Consider the following 24,451-nt stretch of genomic DNA (forward strand, 5'->3'; position numbering starts at 1 on the left):
ACTGCGAGCATTTAGAGAATAGCCAAGTATGTCATAAGAATAATTCACCTCGATAGAAGGCCGGGGTGAATAAGGATGCCGTAACATTCTAATATAGAGAAGACTAAGGTTCAGGTCGACATATATCCGATCTGAATATTTCTATCAGAAGAGTCGTCTGGAGAGCATAAGGATATTTTTTATACAGATCGATAAAACATCGATCTGAATTTAATTTACAGATAAGTTGCTATGCGGGGATCCGATGCCTTAAGATCGATGTCCTTTTGATCTCGTATGATGATGCCACGTGCTTTGGAGACGGTTTAATGCACCAACAGACTCCAAATCATTTATACTAAAAAAATATTAAAATAATATAGAATGTCATATAAAAGGCTATTGCTTCACTCATCCGGCAACTTCAATCCATGACCTAACATAAAGGCTATAAGGCATTAATTACAGTGACTATTATGAATTTGAAGGGGATACTTATATTATACACGATAATAATGAGAACTTTTTGGTTGTTATATCAGTGCAATAGTTAACGTATAATAGAAATAATAATATTTTTAGTTCATTTATTCTATCATTTTAAAAATATAATATTTTAAAAAAATTTTTTTTACTAGTTTTATCTAAAAAAATTATTGGCATTCGAAAAATCATTATTTTTCTTTTTAACCATAATTTGGATAAAAATATTATTATTTTTTTGTTATTTTATGATATCTTGATGCTATGATAATCATTATTTTTCTGATCGAATTTTTTTTCAATGTTACTACTATGATAATTACTATTTTAAAATTTTAAAAATCAAAATTTCAAATCATACAAGATGGACCAACAGCTTAGCATTATAACTCCTGTACTGGTTGAGAGAGAGAAATGGTTGTTTATGCTTGACACTATCCATTATGATTCGGAGAAATTATTCCCTATAACATATGCATCATTTGGACGTATATGTCACCAATTAAAATCACTCGTTCCACGAGATCCATTCATCAAGCGTACATCTTATATTATTATATAAAAATGAGCGGCTACGACAATGTGGCGCACGTGCTGGGAATAAGCCGCGTGCGGAGTCGGTTAACCCGGACCCCTACAGGTTGCCCATCCCCAACGCTTTGTTTGGTTGGGGGGTGACAGGATGGATGGATGAGGTTTATAAATCTCACGCCATCGCTCGTTCTCTCTCAGTTCGCGACGACTCTGCGAGTTTCTCCCGGCCGCGATACCACCTGAACGCGAATGCGGTTCGGGTCTCGAATCGCTCATCTCCACTCTCACCTGTTCCTCCCTTTCCCGCTCTCTCCGCCTTCGTGCCCTCACTGCAAGCTTTCCCATTCCGCCGCCGCCGCCGCCGCCGCCGCCTCGAAGGTTCGTTTCATCGGTCTTTCTATTTTTCTTCTTCTTCTCGTTCTTGCTTTTGCTACACCTAGATTTCTTTTGTTTGTTTTGGGAACTGAATCTTTTTATTAAGAGATAGCAATAACCCAACCTTCTTCGTAATCTTTAATTGGGTAGAAAACTGGGAATGTGATCTCACAGCTATCCTGCAACACGAATTTTCTGACTAGAAGAAGACAGAATTGACAGTTTCTTGATCTTGGGGTACTTATACATCATTCGACTTAAAATTCAAGAACAGTTGACAAAATCACTGGATTGTGTTTATTTGTGATCCTTCAGTTATAGTTCTGTCAGTCTTATATCCCGTGATGCATAGCATGCCGTTATTTCGATTAGATAATGTAATGTAAACCCCCAAAGACGAGGGTCCACATCCGAGATATCAATATGGTTGACATTGGTCAGAAACAAAAAGTATATGAGTAACAAACTATGATGTCGTGACTCAATTTGTTGATTTTCTGCGTAGTCTTTGGGTTTAAGGATGTTGTCGCTTCATCATTTTAAATGAATGAAAATATATGTGACAATGCCGTCAATATCTGGTATCGACATCCATCTACACTAAACGTACAAATTCATAAAAAGGTAGAACATATGACAGTTGTGTAAACAAACCATAAATCTGTTGTATAGATTTCTTGACTGAAATATTTCTTTTCATTTTTGTGAAGAATTTGTCTCCTTATGTGGTTGTAACTCCCAAAAAGGAGTCAAGTATCTTGCATACAAAATGATGTATTACTGAAAATACCTATTAAAAGCTATCTTGCAAACCTGAATCCCTCTTTATAATTTTTATAAAGTAACTATTAAATTTTTTGGGGTTATATTTTCTGCTCTCCTAATTGTGCCCTTTCCATCTCCTTGCATCTCAACCACCGTTTTTTCCCCTTTTAGGTGTGCTGCAAATGCTCATCTATATTTAATCTCTTTTGCTGCAGTATTTTTTTCCCTCAAACTTGTGTGGTTTGAATAAGTTACTGACTACAACTTGTGAGTCATTTGTTGATTCTCATGCTTGTGTCCTGAAGATATGTTCTGAATCACTATGTTTTAAAAAGAGTATGATTCTTTGTGATAAACTATTCAAAACGTAAAGATCTCTGTTTGCATTATGTGGAAAGTTTTTTCTGATTTTCCTTTTCTCCAATCCTTTTCAGGACTGCCAGTTAAAAAACGAAAGCAATGAGTTCTTGTCATGGTTGCAGAAAAAGGCGGGTGTTGAGATATCCTCCATGCTATCAATTGGAAATTCTGTCTATGGCAGGTTTCTTCTAAAGAAATAATATTTACTCAGCTTGCCTGTTTCTTTAGCTTCCTCACAAGCATCTTACTTAGAGTACTATTTTCTTGCTATTTTGAAATACATTCTGTGTTCAAGCTTTATCGCTAAATGCCAGCTTCACAAAATGGCTGTTTTCCAATTGCAGATCATTGTTTGCATCAAAATGCATTCAAGCTGGGGACTGTATTTTGAAGGTTCCTTACAATGTTGTAAGTTCCTGATTGACTTTTATAAATATTGCAGTTGGTATGTTTTGTTGTTCAGAAGCATCAAGAAGGACATTCTTGCTTGTGAATTATGCAGCAAATGACTTCAGATAAATTCCCTTCAGACATTGAGCCGTTTCTTGTTCATGATGTTGGAAATATATCACGACTTGCTGCAGTTCTTCTAGCAGAGCGGAAACTGGGTCAGGTATCAATCCCTGAAATATATCCTGAGCTTATCAAGTCTCGCTAAAGTTTGATCTATTGGTTAAGGAATTTGTGCTCCATGCAATCATGAAATTAAATTTGCTATACCTGTGAATCACAAACAACTGCAAATTTTGTTGTCCTTTTCTTTCTGTGCAGAATTCTGGATGGGCGACATATATTAATTGTCTTCCTCAAATGGATGAGATGCATAACACGGTACATATACATATTTTGAGTTGAAAGAAAATGACAAGTGCTAAGATACTCAGAAGGGAATTGCAAATTTGTTTGTTTCCACAATGCTTATTGCTTTAGAATGTTGACTACATTTGCTGCTCCATTTGATTTTATTTTCCCTTTCTACATATTTCTGCAAGATGTCTTGTTTAATAGCAATAGAATTCCACCGAAGAAAAGGCGATACTATAAACTATTGATGAGGAGAATGCATGATTTTTTTCACTTCATGCAAAATGGAGAGGATGAAGTTCTGTCAATACAAGTAGGAAATTAACCATACTGATTGCTTGCAGAGAAGGGTTTGTTTTGGATGGATTGAGTCCTGGTAAAGATGAACTTCAGGAACAAGTTTAATCTCATAATCTCGATCACATATGTGGACTGTGGTGTCATTGGGTTTTTTTTGCAGGGTCATAAACCACAATATGTTAAGATTTATCATTTATTGTAAGATTTGAAGAAGTTATCTTTAGCTGGTTCTCTACCTGAAATCAGTTTTCCATTACTCAGCGAAACTGAGTTGGATGATGATGATTTCCAGATTATGCTAATGATATCTGCAAGTGCTTACTTTCATCTTAGTTTGGTTTGCTTGGTAGTCAAAAGTTAGATATGAATTTTGTGGAGCTGTAGTTTGTGAGTGATATAGGTTGGGATTTCATATCTGCTAGGAGTCACACCATGGCATATTTAAGTTGATCATAGGAATGAAACATAATATCATAAATCTCTCTCTCTCTCTCTATATATATATATATATGTGTGTGTGTGTGTGTTGTTATCAAATATATAGAGGGCGAGCTTTGGCACAATGATAAAGTTGTTTCACTGAATTGAGTGCCATGGATTTGGATCATGGAAACAGCCTCTCCATATGTAGGGGTAAGGCTGCATGCATTTGATCCTCCCTAGATCCTGCAATAGTGGGAGCCTCGTACTTTGTGATGTCCTTTTTATTCTTATCAAATATATATGTATCTATATATTTAATGCAAGTTTAATGAGAATATAAATGAAGACATAATATCATTTAAGATTAATGGGCAAGAGATACCACAAAGTGATCACTTTCGTTATTTAGGATATATTGTACAAAATAAATAGGAGATAGATGAAGATATATGTAATAGAATTAGTGCTGACTGGATGAAGTGGAGAGGCGCATCTAGAATATGTATAACTTGGAAATTTAAGGGAAAGTTTTATATAACAACAGTAAGGCTTGCAATGTTGTATGGCTTAGAGTGCTAGGTAATAAAGAAAATATATGAAAACAAATCGAGTTTGCCATAAATGAGAATGTTATGATGGATGTGTGGCAAAACTAGGATGGATATATTAAGAGATGAATATACTAGAGGAGCTATAAGAGTTGCACAAATTAAGAGAAAGTGATGAAAAATCAATTAAGATGGTATGGACATGTACCATGATGATATGAGGATACTTATAAGGAGAAGTGCTTTAGTTCATGTTGAAGGTTATAGAAAGTAAGATGAAGATCTAGTTTAACATAGATGGAGGTTGTGAGGAACAATATGGAGAACGTGAAATAATATCAAAGGTGGCCTTAGATAGGAATATGTGGTGAATGATGATCCATAAAGCTGACCTTGTATAGTTGGAAAAACGACAGCTGATTATGATTATGATTATATAGATTATGTATGTGTGCACATGTGTTTGTAACAAGGAATGATGTAATTGAAGATTTTATTCTATAACTTTGATATTTACTTTGGTGCTACTTCTTTATTCAGGCATATGTCGTATTGCAATGAGATCCCAAAGGAGTGTCAGATGTATGTTTTGCAAATCTATTATGCCTTCATCCAGAAGCCAACCTTCTCTCTAGATATAGTATTCCATCAAAGGAGAAAGCTTTCCCAGTCAGACCACTAGATTCCTAGAACTACAAATATACAATGCATGTACATCATTATTATAATGGTTTTCTTCTTTATATTTCACACTGCATTATAGGGTGACATATAAATGTTTAAAAAGTTATCTCTTATTGATTTGCAATGTACCTTTTTTTTTTCCATCTTTTTTGCCACTGCTTCTGTTTAAGTTTTTAAAGTGAAATGACATTTTTGGGAGCGCTTATGGTAAATTGTATTCAAATCGTTTCAGATATTCTGGAGTAAAGATGAACTGGAGATGATTCGTCCAAGCCCAGTGTATCAAGAAACCTTCGACCAAAAGGCTTACATCATGAAGGAATTTTCAGCACTTCGACCAGTTTGTATCATCTTAAGAACCTGTTTATTTAGATTGCTAGCCAATTTGTGCTCATTTATTCATTCAATTAGAAAGTATAGATGCTGGAATAAGATTCTTCCTTCATAATAAATGACACTAAAACAATTTTCAAGGCTCAAGTCTATTGTTGCCCACAAACTCTTTTCCCTTCTTACAATTACTTGACATGATATCATATTCTAGTTGTATATTCTTTTAATTTGTGGTCCAAATCTTCTGCAGAACACATTTCTGACACAAATTATCTGCCTCTTCTGTTCTGTACGACTATGATAGTTAACTATCAGTTTGTTGCTTCAAGCATTTCGTTGTAAAGTTGCTTCTAGATTCTATCTGTCTATTTTTTTGGGTAAAATTGTATTGTTTAAGAACTTTGTGTTTCTTCATCTTCCCAACCCCCCCTTTTTTTTTTGGTTTCACACTGTATTTTAAAAGAAAGGCTAATATTACTCATTTTCTAAGAGTATTTAGTTGTTACCCATACATATCATTCAGGCTCATCTATAACTTCATAAGTTGTGAAAGGTAACTGATTTCTTTAACTTTCACAGGTTTCATACAATGTAGTAAACTCCTAAGGTAGTTTGAATATTTTGAATAGTTTTCTAGTTTTAATATCTTCATATACTTGGAAGATTGATTCATCTGTCTGTGGTAGGCTATCATGGTTTACTGCCATTTTACTTTTCACTATCACTATGTCTCCTTTGTTAGTAATTGACAAGATAGTTGACAAGCATAAGTTATTTATGATCTTTCTCATCCTAGTTCATATCCTTTCTCTGTTTGGTTAGTCATAGTCACTATGTTTGACTTTTTTTGCCAGGCTCTGGAACATTTTCCCCAGACCTTTGGTGATGTCCACTTGGAGGACTTCATGCATGCATATGCTTTGGGTATGTTCCAGCTAGACCTTGCAAGGCTTTCTATCATCACCTATAACTAGCAAGCATTCTATATGAGTCTATTTAGTCTTTAAAATCTTTCTTTTCTACTTTTGTATGGTTATTTTCAAGCTCTTTGTGAATTTACAGTGCTATGTTATTTGTGTGATCTTTTTATTTATCTGATGCCAAAAAAATTCAAATTGTAAACTAGTAATTTTGATGGCACCTCACAGTTACATCTCGAGCATGGGCAACCTCGAAGGGCATATCTTTGGTATGTTTTTTGTGATAAAACATATTAGTAAAAAGTTACACCTATTGTATGCTTTCTTTCACATTCTCAATCTGATTAGTAGCTTTTAGATTCCATTTGCAGATTTTCTCAATCATGATGGCACTTCTGATGCAATTTTACTCAGCGATGAAGATAAAAAAATATCTGAGGTACATCTCTCTTACTTTGTATTTGGCTGAACATATTTCTATGCGCGGTTCCCTTTTGTTGTACAATGCATGCTTTCCTTCTGTTATACTTGTATAGATGTGCTATGTGAGAATATCTTATGATAAATATGCTTTGCCATGGTGACAGAAAAAAAATACATGCTTTGAACATAAAAAGGAGATACTTCAAATTATCTTGATTACAAAAATTATCTAACTATTACTTATTTTTTTTCTTTTTGTTTCTTAGTTCAAACTTAGGTAGATCTAGGCTTGACTTTTTGTGTCCATTCTACATCCACTCAATAACTCATGCAAGTCATTTTTCTTTTTACTTCTTGGAGCACTTAGTTGTTGAGCACTTTGAACTTTATAGACTGTAAGCACATTCATGACCTTTCTCTTAATACATATCTTTTATCAGTGAAATGCATGTTAAAACTTAAAAAGAGAATACTGCATTCATTGGTGGAGTTTGTGAAAGGGAGGAGATGCTCAAGAACATAAGCTATTGAGCCTTTGGTCATGTATTCTAATTTTCCTCAATGAGTATGCGAAAGTAATGCTATGATTATCACAATAAGGGGGGTTTTATGGATAAAAGGACTTATCTCTGTGGAGCATTATCACCAAATTTCCATGATTCCACCACTTGAAATGAAATGTTGTGTTGGAAAAATCTGAAATTATCTAGGTTCTATTAGTGTTTGTGTTGCCCGCAACAATATTCTAGTATTCTTTTGTACATCTAATTATGATGTTGTCCATTGTATAGTTCTAGTTTGGGCGAGGAAGGAATTAATCATCGAAGATTTGCTTCGCATTGCATAAACATTAGCGGACATTCCTTAAAGGAAACTTTTTATGAACAAATTCACCATTACTCCATGTAATAATTAATGTTAATTTGCTGTGTGCTTTTACCGGAAATATTAAGTATCAATCACTGAGAGTATGCCAAGCAAGGATTCAAGGAACCACGTAAAGTGGTAACACAATGAAGTGGAACATTGATGTCAGTACAATTATTTTCACTGTAAACTTTTCTGAGGTGCAAATTAACAGGTGGGCCATTTAGTGGTTCAATGGTATCTTAAGCATATGTCAAAGACGTCATGTGACTTAGAAAAGTCACAAAAGTTCTCTAAAATTTTACTCCAGACAGTTAAAAAAATTAATCTAGAAAAATGGCATACGTTGTTCCTGAGGATCCTTATTGCATCCTTAACCAAGTAATGAATTCACTAAATGATCATCCCTTGAAAGTAGATGGACTAGATTATTCTCTTTCTTTTTTTGGGTGCCTCAGTCTTGAAAGAGCTAATTCATGATCTGGCATCATGCTTACTATAAAACCTGTTGCATTGTTTCATGGTTCACCAGTGTGAGCCAACCTCAATATAATTATGTATTATGTGGATGATTGATCTCTCTATTTTATGCTTAATTATATGTTATAACCGTCAGTATATTTAAAAATATGAAATTGGATGTTTCATTTCTGAATGGCGAATTTGTGATACTGTTGTATGCAGGTTATTGCTGATCAAAATTATGATATTGGCGAACAGGTCAGAGCATATCTGAATGAATCTATTTGAAATTTCTTTGCTTATATGTTCTCTGCTGTTGAGAAATTTCATAGAAGGCTATATAATATTATGGCTTGAGCGAGTGTGAAAAATTACATCTAGTTGTTATCTTTAGCTCCTGTCATTTGGCCTTATTAGTCCTGTGCCTATTGTTTGAATTCCTTTCTCTTTTGGATTTCATTATTGAAAGTACTCTTATCTGATCCTAGTATATTTTCAGGCATCATCAACTAACAAGGTGATGCGTGGTCTTCGATACATCAGATTTACCATTTATGTACAATACCTCATTTGCTTTATATGTATCCTGTTTTGTCTCCAACATTCATGCAGGATCTAGTCCTTTGAAGTGAAAGTTTTCTTGCAATATGTTTAACTGTTAGCCCTTGAAAAAAAAAAACAAGGAACATTTATTGGTAGTTTGATTTTCTTTTTTTTCCAACTTTTTTTTGTGTGCATATACAAAGTTCCTATTGTTCATGGGGCCAGAATACCCAAGCAAAATAGATTGCTTCACCATAGAGATGGCAGGATGCCCCCACATTTATTTACAGAGAAAATACAAAACATGGTGGCACTTCCGCCATTTCAACAATTACAAGAATTTACTGTGACTGTTGCAGCCCCAAACAAACACTTATGAATGTCTTTGTTGGTTATGGATGCAATCAGTGGGACATAGAAATCTCATCCCTCCAGCACCAAAAAAGGAAGAAAAAGAAGAAAACATGGCTCTAAAAAAGGGGGAAAAAAAAGAACACCTTGCAACTGATTTATCCATTCCTTTCACAACTCACCCCTTGTTTTGTTCTCATCCTCCAAATTCACCCAATCTCACAATCCACCATCGCATGTGTTGGGACAAGACTGTGAATCAGAAATTATTTTGGCCTTCCATCTAATATTCTGGTGGAGGTGTAAACAATTATTTGCTTTTTCATATGCTAATAAGTCATAAATTCTCAATGGTACTGAGAAAACAAAGGAAGATTTTTAGTAGTTCTGCACAACTTTAGTTTACTTTGCTTTGTTTCACATTTAAACTAATTTCATTGCAGTGGCATTTGATAAACTATAGTGTGCTTTGTGTTTTAATTGAGTGATACTTGTGGATTATTATTATACTAATTGTTAGTTACCTTTATGTTTTTAATCAATGTTGAGAAATGGATTTCATGGAATAGAACATGATGATAGGATTTTAGGCTGTCATGTCATCTAATCTTATGTTTATAACTATTTTTGATCTCAAGTTGCTGCTGTGGAATTTCACCGTACTTGACGGTATCCAGTTCCATGATAGGACGAGCTGCAACTGATCATGCTTTTATGAATTCATCCTTGTTGCCACTTCTATAAGCATCATGTATCCTGCAATCGGTCATCGTGTTCATGCTCTGTATCACCATATTCCCGAATATTGCTTATTCATTGAAGTTCTGTTATGTTGCCTATATATACTTAGAAAATTGTATAGGAATAATCACACGGGGTTAAGTTAGTACGAGAATTGGCTGTATTTTTGGTTCTTATGGTACTGGTGAGTCTTTGCGGCTTTGAATGAATATATATCTGTATACTTATTATAATTGGGATTTGACAAAATCCTGATTTCATTTTCAGGTAATGATTAGATATGGGAAGTTCTCTAATGCTACACTCTTGCTGGACTTTGGTTTTACTCTTCCATATAACACTTATGATCAGGTTGTATTCTAGCTTGTTGAAACATCTGTTATGCTAAGCAATCTGATAAGATGAGATTCAGATTTACTTCGAACCTATAGCATGTTCCTTCTTATGTGTCATGCCTGATTTAATCTGCATGAGGTTTTATTAAGCTTTTGATTGCACTATTGATGATATATATCTTGCCGTTCATTCTGCAATTACATGTATGTAATAATGCCTTTTTGGAGGTAATTCAACTTTTCGAGTTCATTTTATGTCTTTCCATCGACATTTTTTTTTAGAAGTAATTACATGTATGTAATGCCTGTTGTGGAGTGACGATTATCAAAATATGAGATGAGATAAACCTAGAAGTGAGTACTGGAAACTTACCTAACAAAAGTACAGGAAGCTTTATGAAGGTAATAAGTAAGATGCTCTGGCTTCAAATGAAGCACATATATTTGCGGAAAATTTGTGGGAGAAGCTAAGGTTCTCTTGTTGGAGAAAAACAGCTTCAATCATTTATATAAATTAAAAATATATCAGCTATCATCAAGTCAAATGCATGCCATTAAGCAGGCAGAAAGGATCATAGATAAGATCAGGGATAACTTCGCTTCATTTTTTGGAAAGTGTATTGTTGGGGTTGTTTAACTGCATGGTCGGTTGTCTGAAATTTTGCCTAGAAGGTGAAGAGCATGCTTGGCTTTTATTTTGACTTGGAATAGTTTTTTGAGATAAGGGTATAAGAGCATTCTAAATGTAGGTACAGGCTGAACAATATTTTAGTAATTGAGAAGAGTGGCATTAGCTCTAGTCTCTGTGATTGATATTCTTCAGTTATTTGGGTTCACATCTCAGGTTACGTAAGTTCTTCTCATACTCACATCATTCTTTAGATTATTGAAAAGTTTTCAAACCGATCAGATGCCCTTCCTGATTGAATATGAAACTTCTAGAAAGATGTGATTCCATTTCTTTCCAACATATCATACAAAAGTGATCCCTTTCCATGGCACAGAAGTGTACCCATTGGAGTCTTATTCCACGGTAGTCTTCCTTCTTGGTCTTCAAAGGTGCCCTGCCACATCCCTTGCTTGAGGGTTTGAAGGTAGGTTTTCCTGAAGGTGACTGATGCGTAGTCGTTGATAGCACCAAAAATAACTTTACTCACTACGTAGGTAGGATGAGTCGAGATCGTATCCTCAGGGACCTTGGGCTAAGTTGAGATTGCAAAATAAAAGAAAGAAACATTGTTTTTGATTTAGAAAATAAATTATCTTAAAATTGGTGTAATTAGAAAATAAAGAGCTCGGGAGTTTTGAATTAATTTCGCACTAGCAGAGTTGTATCTCTTTTTTAATTAAATATATGCGATTAATCTTAGGAAAAATACCTATCTTTCCTCGGCACGCCCCGTACCCGTAGATCACGGCGCGTCTCCAGAAAGTACTAGGTAAACAACTCTTCTATCCTCGGCACGCCCTGTATCCGTAGATCACGGCGCGTCTCCGGAAAGTAAAAGTTGTTCCTAATATTAATCTAACAAGAAAGCATAAATAAAAGCATATGAAAGGGAGCAAATAAAGAACTCATGACAATTTAAATAAAAAGCATAATCTTTATTGCATATAAAGAAATACAGAAAAATTTAGAACAATAAACCATCTCTGTGTCGTTACAAAATTTCTTCTCCACTCCCGAGACTGCTAGCCTAGCTGCTCATGAAGTAGTCCCTTTCTATTCCTCTATGCAAGGCTCTAGAAGAATTTTTGGGTTCCCCCTCCAATGGGAGTACAAAAGCCTTTTTATAGGTGTTAGGAGGGAGGAGTTTTATATGATTTTCCGATGTGGGACTAAAGAAAATACTAATGACTAAAAAATGGATGGATGAGATGAAAAGATCACAAACAGATAAAGAAAATACAAAATTTTCCACTTGAAGCATTTTCAAATAAAAATTTTTTTCCTTTAATTTGCTCGCCACTGTGTCTGCCATGCCAAATTCTCCCTGCGAACCCGCCGTCCCACGTGCCCGCTGCCTCGCCACTGTGAGCGCGCCTGCTCGCGTCCGCCCGCACTCGCGCCCACACCCGCGCGTCCGTCCGCCCGCGCGTCCGTCCGCGCGCTCGCCTGCTGTGCGTCCGCGCCGCTCACGCGCGCGCCCAGGAATAACTTCACGCTACCCTTTTTTTTATTCCACTTCCAAAAAGAAACTTTTGTTTCTTCACAATGACATCTATATCCTTTTTGGATTCCTTGCATAGTATCTTCATTTTCTATAATACCGGATGCGTCTTTCTTTTATTTTAATTTTGTTTTAAGTCCAATTTTCTTTAAACTTGAATCTTTTTGATCTATGAATCGGACTCTTTGTATCGGCGATTACCTTTCCTGTAAAACATAAAAAAAAATATCAAATTCTTAATAAATAAAATAAATTAAATATAATTTTCTACTTTAAATGACTTAAATTAAGTATTTATCACATCTCCCAACTTGAATTTTGCTCGTCCTCGAGTAAAATAGATATATCAGTATTGTGTACCGACTCGGTCTTAAATCAAAAGTTAGGTTAGACATCCCAAAAGGTAGATGATACCTGGTCAGACCATTAAAGAGATATTTCATTGGATTATCAATTTGACCCAACTAGTGGCTGAGTATTAACTAAAGAAATTTCAAGAGCTTTTCTTTCACCAACTCTCCACTTTACTCTTTAAATCCTCTAACTTAATGGGAAAGAGGTTTATTATCTTCTTGCAATTTAATCCCCTTACTTTTTCTTTTTTTTTTTTTTTTTTAACATTGCCTACCTTTTTACGCGAACCACAAGCTTACTTAGGCGAAAGGGCCCGGTTACTCAGTAGGAAACCAATGTTGTTTTTTTTTTGTTTTTTTTTTTAGTAAATTTTAAGAAGAATTTTTGCATACCTCGACCTTTCTACCCAATCTCTCATGAAGCAGATTCTTTATTGAGATCAGTAAGAAGAGGGTTGTAGAATCACTCCTAAAATTTGGTCTAGTCTAAACCCTACCATTCATTGGGTTTTCTTAATAATTTATTCCTCAGTTTCTCTAAAATTATCTTGACCGTTAATCATTCATTGTTTAGGATGCCTAATTAATTCTTAATCAAAATAAAATTCGGATACACAAAACTAATTATTTGACTATACTCGAGGATTTGATTAATTTCTTTCCCCCCAACTTAATCTACATTGTCCTCAATGGAGTAGGAAAGCAAAGAAAATAAAAGGAGAGAGTGCACCTGGGATAATTTTACTTCGAAAGTTGAAGATAGCTTCATTGATTAATAGGCTCTTGTTCTAAATTCCTGCAGCTGCAGTAAAGTAAAAAAAATATGAAATCGTTGGGTTGTCTCCCAACAAGTGCTAAGTTTTACGTCTTCAACCAGATGTCAAGTTTATTGACAGACTCTTCCATACAGAGCAGTCCTTTATTCTTAAAAAATGAAGATCAGTTAAAACAAAATAAAAAAAATTTGGGTTGCCTCCCAAAAAGTGCTAAGTTTAACGTCTTCAGCCAGACGTCATATGCAATAAAACCAACAAAAGGTGGGCAATGGCTCATACTTGATTGTCCATGGAGGAGTGGTTTTATCGTGTGGTGTATCCAACAAGGTGTTAACTTCTTTCATATATCCCTCAAAGTCATACACTCCAAAGTGAGCCAAGCAAGTACCTAAGGGGTCTGGTACTAGAATTGTGGGTGTTGCATCTTCTATAATGTCTTCTAGTGTATCTACTTCGAAGCAACTATCCATTGATGGTCCTTGGGAAGCACCAAACACATTCAGTCTCAATTTCTTATTCCCAAACGATATGTCCATGACTCCTGTCCTACAATTAATGCATGTATTTGCTGTAGCTAGGAAGGGTCGTCCTAAGATAATGGGAATTTGTCTGGGGTTGCCACTTAGTTCCATGTCGAGAATCAGAAAATCAACTGGAAAGTAAAATTCATCTACTTTGACCAAGACATCCTCAAGCATTCTACGTGGTTCCTTAATTGATCTGTCGGCTAATTGCAGTGTGACTGATGTGGGTTTCAGTTCTCCGAATCCAAAAAGTTCATACACCGAACTAGGTAAAAGATTCACACTTGCCCCTAAGTCCAGAAGAGCTTTTTCAATATGATAATCTCCTGTAACACAGGAAATGATGGGGGCTCCTGGGTCCTTAAGTTTTGGAGGAGTGGCATGCTGGACGACAGAACTAGCCTGTTCAGTGAGGCGTACTTTCTTTGGGATTTGTGATCTAGATTTACGTTTTTGGGTACACAAATCTTTCAAAAATTTGGCATAAGCAGGGACCTGTTTGATTGCGTCTAGAAGGGGAAGATTAATTTGGACTTACTTAAATAATTCCAACATCTCATCGAGTTTTCCTCCCTTCTTATCTGCAGGAATAGGAGCTTTCAGGGCATCCGAAAATGGGACTTTAAGCAAGTAAGATGATTCCGGTGCAGTTGATTCCTTCTCTATTTTCAGGTCCTCCTTGTTCTTGGGTGATTTGGCTTCGGTTAGAGGTTTAGGGTCAGTCTCATTGGTTTTACTAGTGTGTTCAATGACCTTCCCACTTCTCAGAGTCATGATTGATTTGGCATGTTCAGAAAAAGCTTCTGGGGTATTAGAACTCTCAATCACAAATTGCCCTCTTGGGTTGCTCTCAGGTTGGTTAGGTAATTTTCCTCCTTCCCTCCTACTGAATGCAGTCGCTAGTTGACCTATTTGGGTCTCTAGCTTAGCAATGGATTGTGTGTGGGAGTTAAGAATCTGAGTGTTGACTTCTAATCGTTCTAGTGCTTTCAGAACTTTTTCCTCAAAAGCTGAGCTATGACCAGTAGTAGACGGTTGAGGAGCATTTTGAAATTGATGGTATGGTCCATGCCTATATGTTGGGTCTGATATTGAGATCGAGGTGTGGCAGGACCAACCACTGATTGTGGTCTCCAAGAAAAATTTGGATGGTTTCTCCAGCCGAGGTTATAAGTGCTCGAATATGGATCGTTTTCTGGTCTGCGAGCTTGTTGGACTTGAGCTTGTTGAACCTGCTCATGCACAAACTCAGAAAATTGAGGTGCGGCTGGGCATTCACTAACAAAATGGTTCGGACTTGCACACAATGCACAAACTTCTTGGATTGGGTTAGGTGGAATCGGAGATTGTCCAGTATTTAGAAGACGATCTAATTTTTGGGACAATTCATCTACCTTATGATGGATATCTATGGCATTTCCTACTTCATATATTCCACCTCTCTTTGGGTTTAACATGGGTTTATCTCTAATAGAGGCAGACATATGATGTAATGAATTTTTACTTAAAATTTCAAACAGTTGCCATGCCTCATCCTCACTTTTCAGCATGAATGTCCCACCGCATGATGCATCGACCATTTGTCGATGTCTTTCAGAGAGCCCATCATAAAAATATTGAATTAACTGCCACTTGGGTACAGCATGGTGGGGACATTTTCTAATAAGGTCCTTTAATCTCTCCCATATTTCATGAAACATTTCTCCATCTAATTGGGAAAAACTTGTTATGGCTTTCCTTATTTGATTAGTTTTTTCTATGGAAAAATATTTTTTGAGAAACTCTCCTTGCAGCTGGTCCCAGGTTGATATAGTCATGGAATCCAAAGTATGTAGCCAGTATTTGGCTTTGTCCTTAAGTGAGAAAGGGAATAATTTAAACCTAAGAGCATCATCGGAGAAGTTGTGAATTTTGACAGTTGAGCATATCTCAAGAAATTCTTCAAGATGTTTATAAGGGTCCTCATTACTAAGTCCATAAAATGAAGGTAGCATTTGGATTATACTGGACTTAATTTCATATTGAGTGGCCTCCACAGGGGGCACTTGAATACAAGGAGAATAGGTATATGTGGAAGGAGTAAAGTGCTCCTTCAGTTGCTTGGGTGGATCATTCTCCTGATTTCGGTCCATATTTTTACGTCTGTTGGCTCTAAAGGTTCTTTCTATTTCTGGATCAAAAGGTTGGATTTCTGGTCGTAACGATCTACGACCAAGCATACACCTTACAATTATACTGTAGAGCAAACACAGAAAATTTTTTCTTTTTATAATATATATATTTTTATAATAAAGTGAGAAAAGAATGAAAAAAATTTAAAGAGAATAACCTAAGAATCTTAAATCTATGAAAAGAGAGAAATTAGTTAATGTTTAGATATTAATTGCAATCAACTTAAACAAACATAGACTCTCTATCCTAAGGTTTAGATCTAGACAGCTCCTAACTTTCAAGACCGCCTTTGAGCACTCCAAGCTCAAGACTGACTAACTGATTCGGCCAGATAAGCGTAAGATGTGGGAGGTTCCCTGCTCGTTGCTTTCCTTAGACACCAACTGAGTTGGCCAGGTCAGTCAACGGAACCAATTGAAAACCACTTTCTTTAACCACTTGCCTTAGACACCGAGTAATTAACCAATCCACACTCGGTTCAACTCTAGAGCTTTCTTGTCCTATTAAGCTCGAAATTTTTAGGGCTGACGTCTAGTTGATTTTAGATTAAGGTCTAGGTTATGCAAATACAAGGGAGTGATTTGTGGGCCAAGGAAGGGTGATCAAATCCCCACCTTATCTTAATTAATGGGTTGCACCCTTAAAGTTAATTATGGAGATGAGATGCAAAGAAACAAGGTGTCCAATCAAGTTAGAAATTTTTATATTTGGGGTTACGCTATTTTAGTTAAGTGTTATGAAATGTCAGTGATTTTTTTTTTTTTTTTTTTATTTCAACCGTGCCAAGGTCCCCGGCAACGGCGCCAAAATTTGATGCGTAGTCGTTGATAGCACCAAAAATAACTCTACTCACTACGTAGGTAGGATAAGTCGAGATCGTATCCTCAGGGACATTGGGCTAAATTGAGATTGCAAAATAAAAGAAAGAAACATTGTATTTGATTTAGAAAATAAATTATCTTAAAATTGATGTAATTAGAAAATAAAGAGCTCGGAAGTTTTGAATTAATTTCGCACTAGCAGAGTTGTATCTCTTTTTTAATTAAATATATGTGATTAATCTTAGAAAAAATATCTATCTTTCCTCGGCACGCCCCGTACCCGTAGATCACGGCGCGTCTCCAGAAAGTACTAGGTAAACAATTCTTCTTTCCTCGGCACGCCCCGTATCCGTAGATCACGGCGCGTCTCCGGAAAGTAAAAGTTGTTCCTAATATTAATCTAACAAGAAAGCATAAATAAAAGCATATGAAAGGGAGCAAATAAAGAACTCATGACAATTTAAATAAAAAGTATAATCTTTATTGCATATAAAGAAATACAGGAAAGTTTAGAACAATAAACCATCTCTGTGTCGTTACAAAATTTCTTCTCCACTCCCGAGACTGCTAGCCTAGCTGCTCATGAAGTAGTCCCTTTCTATTCCTCTATGCAAGGCTCTAGAAGAATTTCTGGGCTCCCCCTCCAATGGGAGTACAAAAGCTTTTTTATAGGTGTTAGGAGGGAGGAGTTTTACATGGTTTTCCGATGTGGGACTAAAGAAAATACTAATCACTAAAAAATGGATGGATGAGATGAAAAGATCACAAACAGATAAAGAAAATACAAAATTTTTCACTTGAAGCATTTCCAAATAAAATTTTTTTTCCTTTAATTTGCTCGCCACTGTGTCTGCCATGCCAAATTCTCCCCGCGAACCCACCGTCCCGCATGCCCGCTGCCGCGCCCACTGTGCGCGCGCCTGCTCGCGTCCGCCCGCGCTCGCGCCCACACCCGCGCGTCCGTCCGCGCGCTCGCCCGTTGTGCGTCTGCGCCGCTCACGCGCGTGCCCAGGAACAACTTCACGCTACCCTTTTTTTTATTCCACTTCCAAAAAGAAACTTTTGTTTCTTCACAATGACATCTATATCCTTTTTGGATTCCTTGCATAGTATCTTCATTTTCTATAATACCGGATGCGTCTTTCTTTTATTTTAATTTTATTTTAAGTCCAATTTTCTTTAAACTTGAATCTTTTTGATCTATGAATCGGACTCTTTGTATCGGCGATTATCTTTCCTGTAAAACATAAAAAGAAACATCAAATTCTTAATAAATAAAATAAATTAAATATAATTTTCTGCTTTAAATGACTTAAATTAAGTGTTTATCAGTGACAAACTCCTGTTTATGACAAGAAGAAACCATTAAGTGCAATGCACTTATATCAAATAGGGAATGGAGATATCTGAGAAGGAGATTCCATGCCAAAGTTGGGGCTATATCAGTAAAAGATTCCCCAAACAATTCTTTAGTTTTCTCATTTTGCCTCTTTCTGGATGACACAATTATTTTGGTTGATTACTATATAAGAAAACACAATGGACTTGTGGATTTAATCTAATTTTTGATGCTTTTGATTGCAAAATATCTCATAAAAAAATGCCACCATCACATCCAAATAAGAAATTAGTTTATTTGCAGCTTGTCTAGTTGCTTCATGTGTGTAACATTAGCAGAGATGATATTATTGGGACAATTATTTAAAAAATTCAGAACATGACAGTGTTACAAAGGAGACCTTGGAGTAGCAAAACAAAAGCAAGAAATGAACTGTGAATATCAAAAGGTGAAGATGACATCAGTCAAGAAGGGATATGATTTGTGGTGAAAAGGTTCGACATTTGTTAGCATATGTAGAGCTGGATGGATTCATTGAAAGAAAAGGATGCAAAGTCTGCAAAACAACAACAAAACATTTGTGAATAAAGCCGGTGATGGGTACATGGGATAAGGTGGTTTTGGTTTTGGTAGGGCAACTCGAAAATGACATGATGGATATATTTTTAGTGTGTCTTTCTAGGGAAATTTGACATATCTACATGAAGTTGTCTCCATGAGACTTTTGAGTTTTTGCACTTCTTATGCCACATAATTGGAGATTTATTTAACCGTTTGTATATTAAGAAGTTACACTAGAAGTTGTAGCTACTGATGGTGAAGAAAGGTGTACCTTCAAGGATGACTGCTTGGCCTTTTAATTCCACATATGAAAAACTTCCATGCTTATCCATATTTATTCTAACTTATGAGTTACCTTAAGATTGGTTGAAATTTCATATCAACTGCATCCTCCTTGATATCTAAGATCTAACTCCATCAGTGTCTATATTTCTTATGCTTTGCATTTCTGTACTATCATTATCAGCTTTATATAACCATGATCATCAAAATTGCACATTTTTCCATTTAGATTATTTGAGCCTTTCAATTTGTGTACCTATGCTCTCAGATTTCCCTTCATTTAACAGAAGTTATTTCAATCAATCTCAGGTACAGATTTTGATGGATGCACCATTCCATGACTCTTTGTATCAAATTAAATCGGAACTTCTGCAAAACCATTGCTTGCCAAGGATCGTGGATGCTAGTGGTTTCAATGGTTCAAAGAGTTCCTTTGTTATCAAGTTGGTATTAGTTTATGCTCTCCAGATTTTTATTTCACAGACCACTTTAAGATAAAAAAAACACATACAATTATTACAGTTTGTATGCAAAGGAAAACTCACCTATACATGGTATAATATTTAGATATGCTTAAAATGGAATGATGTAGACTTCAAGTGAAATAGATGGTGCTGAAATGTGATTAAGGGTGTTCCATGATTGCTGCAGGCAGAAAGATTACAATCAAGGAGTTTGTTTTACACTGTTAATAAGGCCTTTCATCTAAAATTTATTAAATAGCTGGACAGAGTTTTTGTAGGTTAATTGGTGTTAAGCACGTTTGAAGGATGTTGAGGTGGTTGGATGACAAGAGCTAAATAGGCAGAGTTAAAAGGTAGGTGCACAGCGTGAAACTTGCAAGTTGTAAGGGGATCGATATTGTTTGTGCATATGTATGAAGAACGCCACCGAGTGCCATGGTGAGGTGAAAATGTTTGTCTCGTGCCAATAGTTTTATGGGGAACGAAGACCTATACAAAGCTGACTTGGCGTTATCATATAGAACTTGGAGATCAATGGTAAGCATAAAATAGTAATTCACACCAGATGGTTCAAGTACAAATCCTAGTATCCTACTATGACATTTATTTCTATCCCAAAGTCAAATTATCATAAATGATGAATTGTTTGTTGTATCATAACAATAATGGTTAAAACATTCTGTCTAAAGATGATACCAAAGAGGTTTGCTGAGGCTTGCTCATTATGAATTGCTCATGTATTGGAGAAGAACCAACTATCCGCCACTTAAACCAAGACTTTGTATATCATGCTAGTTTACCAGAAACTTGCCTACTGGAAGATTATATCCAAACATCGGCCTACTTAGATGGCTACTTGTTGACAATAGTAAGTTAAGCAAGTCATACCAAAGTGCTTGCTACCATGATTAATTAGTTGATAGTTACAGAGAAACTGGATTAACATTAACTTAAAATGTGTCAATGATTTTACTCTTTGAAAAGTATACTAGACCAGGAGGGAATTCTTAGTAAAAGTGGCAGCTGGTGAAGTTAAAGATGTTTATTATATTAATTGCATGCTAGAAGAAGATTTTGGGAGTTTAAGCGGTTGTTATTTCCATAATAGCTCCATGAATGGTGGGCATACAAACTTTTATAGTCTTCCTTGACAGGTCTTCACTTGATTTCATTAGAATGTGTGTAGATTCAGGTCTCCCTAAAATTAGAATATTTTACGCAGACACAGTAACAGCTCCTTTTTCCTTGGACATGCATGCTCATGTTATCTTACTGTCCTTGTCAGTCTATACTAGGTCATTTTGGAGGTCGTACTTTACACATACACACACACATATCAAGATCAACATATAGTTGATAATTTTCTATTAATTTGCTTAGAATTAGTTAACCACATTCAATTTTTAATTCAAATAATGGTATATGTAATTAGGGAGGTTAAGTCTGCAAGTGGAAAGGGAAAAGGCATCCCCCAGGCTCTCCGTGCATATTGTCGGGTTTTATCTGCTACTTCACTTGAAGGTTGAAATCCTTCTTTGTCACCGCAAAGTGTTTCACAAGGATTCATGTAACTGCATTTAATATTATTCTTTTTCGGTTGATGGGATTTTCACATACAGAACTGAAAGCTTTGACTGTTGAGGCTGCTGAAGATGATGGCAGATTGGCACGACGCACTTTAACCGACAGGGATAGAGAGATTCAGGCTCATCACATGCTGCTTTCACTATTTATCCCCATGATTCGGGATTATGATTCTGCTCTCAAGGTAAAGTCCAGTGAAGTTTATAATATGAGATTGAAATTTTTTGACTGGTTCTCATATGTGCCTATCTGGGACTTTGCACTTCTCACTAAGTATCCTATAATTGAGTTTAGTGACTTCTTAGCCATTAATGGGCATTAATTAAGAATTGTGTGTAGAAGTACTGTGCTTACAAAGTCATTGCATATATAACACTTTTCACTCTAAAAGCTGACACAGGTACCAATCTTAGTGCGCATCTATGGCTAAGAAGTTCACTAACAAATTTTTAACAAGAACTTTGGAGTCTACCCCTAGCAGCCATTTGGTTTGTAGGCCGAGGATGAAAATTATGAGTCCATGCATCTGATGACCACGATCATCTTATCATGGATGGTCTACATAGGAATGTGCTAACTATACCCTGTCCAATTGTAAATTTGGCCACAGGAAGATCAACTTTAAAATTTGAAGATGCTAACTCCATTTTCTGCACGAGAACCCTTTCATTCTCATGCGAAAAATAGCATTTTATTCTCTTGATATTGAATTGCTTCATGCATTTTTTCAGAAATTGTAGTAAGAAAATCAACATGTAGCTTCTAAACATGGGGTCACCACCATTCATTGCTAAAAATATTTACATAGTTTGTGCATGTGTGAGTGGCCTTTAAATGACAGAGTTTTTTTATGATGTATTTCAAATAACAAGTATTCCAAATCAAGAAAAAAAGTTAAAATTCCTGTACACTGACATGCATACATCTATCACAGGGTTAGCTTTTGTTCCTTCTTCTCCATTCATCCATGGCAGCAGACCCTGAAATAGATGTTTCTCATCGGATAGTTTTATCTCTTATGAGAGATTACCTTCCATATATTTTGATTAAAATATCTGCTGTATATAACTAAAATGCCTAGCTTGACTGGATGTGAGGCCATGTGTCTCACATGTAGTGGGTGAAGCCAGGAGTCTCACTTCCCTTTTAAAGATGCTTTTCTTTTAGTATACAGATATCTTTATATTGTTGACAAAGAAAAAAAAGACCAATATATGAACTAAAACTGGTTTATATTTAATTATCTTCTTTAAATCTCCAAGATCGGTAGATTTACGGCCATTTGTCAAATGATTTCCATCTGACTAAATACAAAAGCATGTTCAAAGTTGAAAACCTTGGTTTCTTTCTCCTCCCCTGTTGATAGCATACTCAGCATCGCTTAGATTTTTTTTTTTTTAAATTTTACTTTTTTTAAAGATTAAGGCTGCTTCATGGTGGACTGCCTCAGATGGAATGTCATTCCTGGATTGACCCAGAAAATAGGTTGGCTTTCCAATTGGGACAGAGCACACCGTGGCAGCACTTGCAAACCTTGTTAGGGCACATTATACACTGGAACCAAATGCTTAGAGGCACTTAAGCGTTTATTTTTTTTAAAAAAAATATAAATTTTATTTTATTTTTAAATATGTATTTATTTTTTTATTTTTTTTATAAAAATTATCTCTGCAATCATTCAGGTATATCAGACTATTAAAAGGTTTGGTCACGGCATTTTTTTTTCCTTTTTCTTCTTCCATCTCTGTGGCATAGGTGCTTGAGTCTTTGAATAATGCTAGGGTTGGTAACCAACTTTCCATTAGAAGACAAATGGCAAAAGATCTCCTCAAGGGCGAGCTTCGAGTTCTGCAGTCTGCATGTGCCTGGCTGACCAATTACTGTGCAAATATATCAGCATCCAGTGAAAACGCACGCTAGAACGGGAACCGTTTGATAATTCACTGCTTTAGGATTCACAATCTGTTGTATTCTGTGAAGTATCTTCTATATAATCATCAGGCATCAAAAGTTGTTATTTATAACCTATTAACTTACCAATTTTATATGTGCATTTGTTCTTTGATTACCCATGCAGTAAAATGGTACCGGAGATCTTACAAAGTGAGTGAAAACTTGACCAATGGTTCATGATAACTAAAAACTCTTCGTGGGGTTTACAAAAATCTGAACAAGTAAGAGAATAATTTCTCTTAGATGGTGGTTACATTCCTTTTACTTGCCATCCCTTTAGATTGGAGAGTAAATCTAAAATATAGAAAATAAAGGTTCATCATCTCGGTATTCAACTCTATACCAGTATCATTTTGTTACAGTATCGATGTATAAAATGAGATGGTGAGGCATATTGACTATCAGTATTATATGAGATTGTGTATTGGTTTGATAACGATATAGTATGATATATTTGGGATAATTCATTACGGTGAGTTCAGTATAGATTTATAATATGGTACGGTATCAATGGATACGATGAAAGCACTATACCTATGATACACTACGGTGTGTTTGATAATCTTTCTTTTAACAATTGAGTGTGGAAACATCAGATGCAAAAAGCTTGATTCCCTTGGATAACATTTTCTGATTATTTTAAGAAAAAAAAGTAATATATGCTTTTTCCCTTGGTAGAATTGATGCACCGGGTGAGTGACAAGTCTATATTAATATAAACTTATTGTGCTTTTGAAATTTGAAGTATATAGAATCTACGTAACCACATGCAAACATATAACTGAGCATATATCCGTTGTATTCACATCATCATATCAAATGCTACTTTTCAAATTTGATGGTCTGAAAATTAAAAATTTTTGGCCATCCACCATTAATCAAAAAAAAGAAGGAAAAAAAAAAAACAAAATTCACTTAGAAAAATGCTACGGAATCATCGCCTACCATTTTCATTAGAAATTTGGAATACTGGTGCTTTGAACGGGGTCCATGAATTCGGTGGTCTGGAGAATCTCACTCCTCGTTTTTGAACCTTGGCCCATCTTCAATTCTGGCTCAGGCGCTCGCGGTACAAATCACTCTGACCGGGATCCAACGGTGGATGGGTGCGAAGGTTAGCGAATCCTTGTTTCACGCAAACGATACGACCGCGATCCATCTGCTGGTTCCCACGTTCATCATTTTGGGTCCGCGTACGCAAGATATTATATCCTACACGTC

General features: G+C 35.8%; 1 protein-coding gene and 1 non-coding gene across 6 annotated transcripts; both read left to right on the forward strand.

Moving 5' to 3' along the window:
- The first annotated feature begins 1,125 nt into the window (after nucleotides 1-1,125).
- LOC105044522 (ribulose-1,5 bisphosphate carboxylase/oxygenase large subunit N-methyltransferase, chloroplastic) lies at nucleotides 1,126-23,347 on the forward strand. Of its 5 annotated transcripts, none has more exons than XM_073257206.1 (15): nucleotides 1,126-1,374; nucleotides 2,571-2,677; nucleotides 2,841-2,904; nucleotides 2,999-3,109; nucleotides 3,268-3,327; nucleotides 5,488-5,595; nucleotides 6,443-6,512; nucleotides 6,715-6,777; nucleotides 6,880-6,947; nucleotides 8,483-8,518; nucleotides 10,163-10,246; nucleotides 19,539-19,672; nucleotides 21,126-21,214; nucleotides 21,313-21,461; nucleotides 23,033-23,347. In XM_073257206.1, exons 1-15 carry the CDS (start codon nucleotides 1,246-1,248, stop codon nucleotides 23,195-23,197), a joined length of 1,437 nt encoding a protein of 478 aa, XP_073113307.1. In that variant the 5' UTR covers nucleotides 1,126-1,245; the 3' UTR covers nucleotides 23,198-23,347. The 5 variants fall into 5 exon arrangements, with proteins under 5 accessions (XP_073113307.1, XP_073113308.1, XP_010920758.1 ...); XM_073257207.1 differs by having other exon boundaries at nucleotides 19,545-19,672; XM_010922456.3 differs by having other exon boundaries at nucleotides 6,737-6,777; nucleotides 6,867-6,947.
- LOC140858219 (small nucleolar RNA R71) lies at nucleotides 15,694-15,799 on the forward strand. Its single transcript, XR_012141788.1, has one exon. It is a non-coding gene; the product is annotated as a small nucleolar RNA R71 (small nucleolar RNA).
- Nucleotides 23,348-24,451: the final 1,104 nt, after the last annotated feature.

This window comes from Elaeis guineensis, chromosome 5, assembly GCF_000442705.2.
Source record: "Elaeis guineensis isolate ETL-2024a chromosome 5, EG11, whole genome shotgun sequence".
In the NCBI taxonomy this organism is placed as follows: domain Eukaryota; kingdom Viridiplantae; phylum Streptophyta; class Magnoliopsida; order Arecales; family Arecaceae; genus Elaeis; species Elaeis guineensis.

Coding starts and splice junctions, on each gene's coding strand:
- LOC105044522 (XM_073257206.1), top strand. CDS start 1,246: ATGCGGTTCGGGTCTCGAATCGCTCATCTCCACTCTCACCTGTTCCTC. Junction 6,778..6,879: donor CCTCGAAGGGCATATCTTTG/GTATGTTTTTTG, acceptor TTCCATTTGCAG/ATTTTCTCAATCATGATGGC. Junction 19,673..21,125: donor AAGAGTTCCTTTGTTATCAA/GTTGGTATTAGT, acceptor ATATGTAATTAG/GGAGGTTAAGTCTGCAAGTG.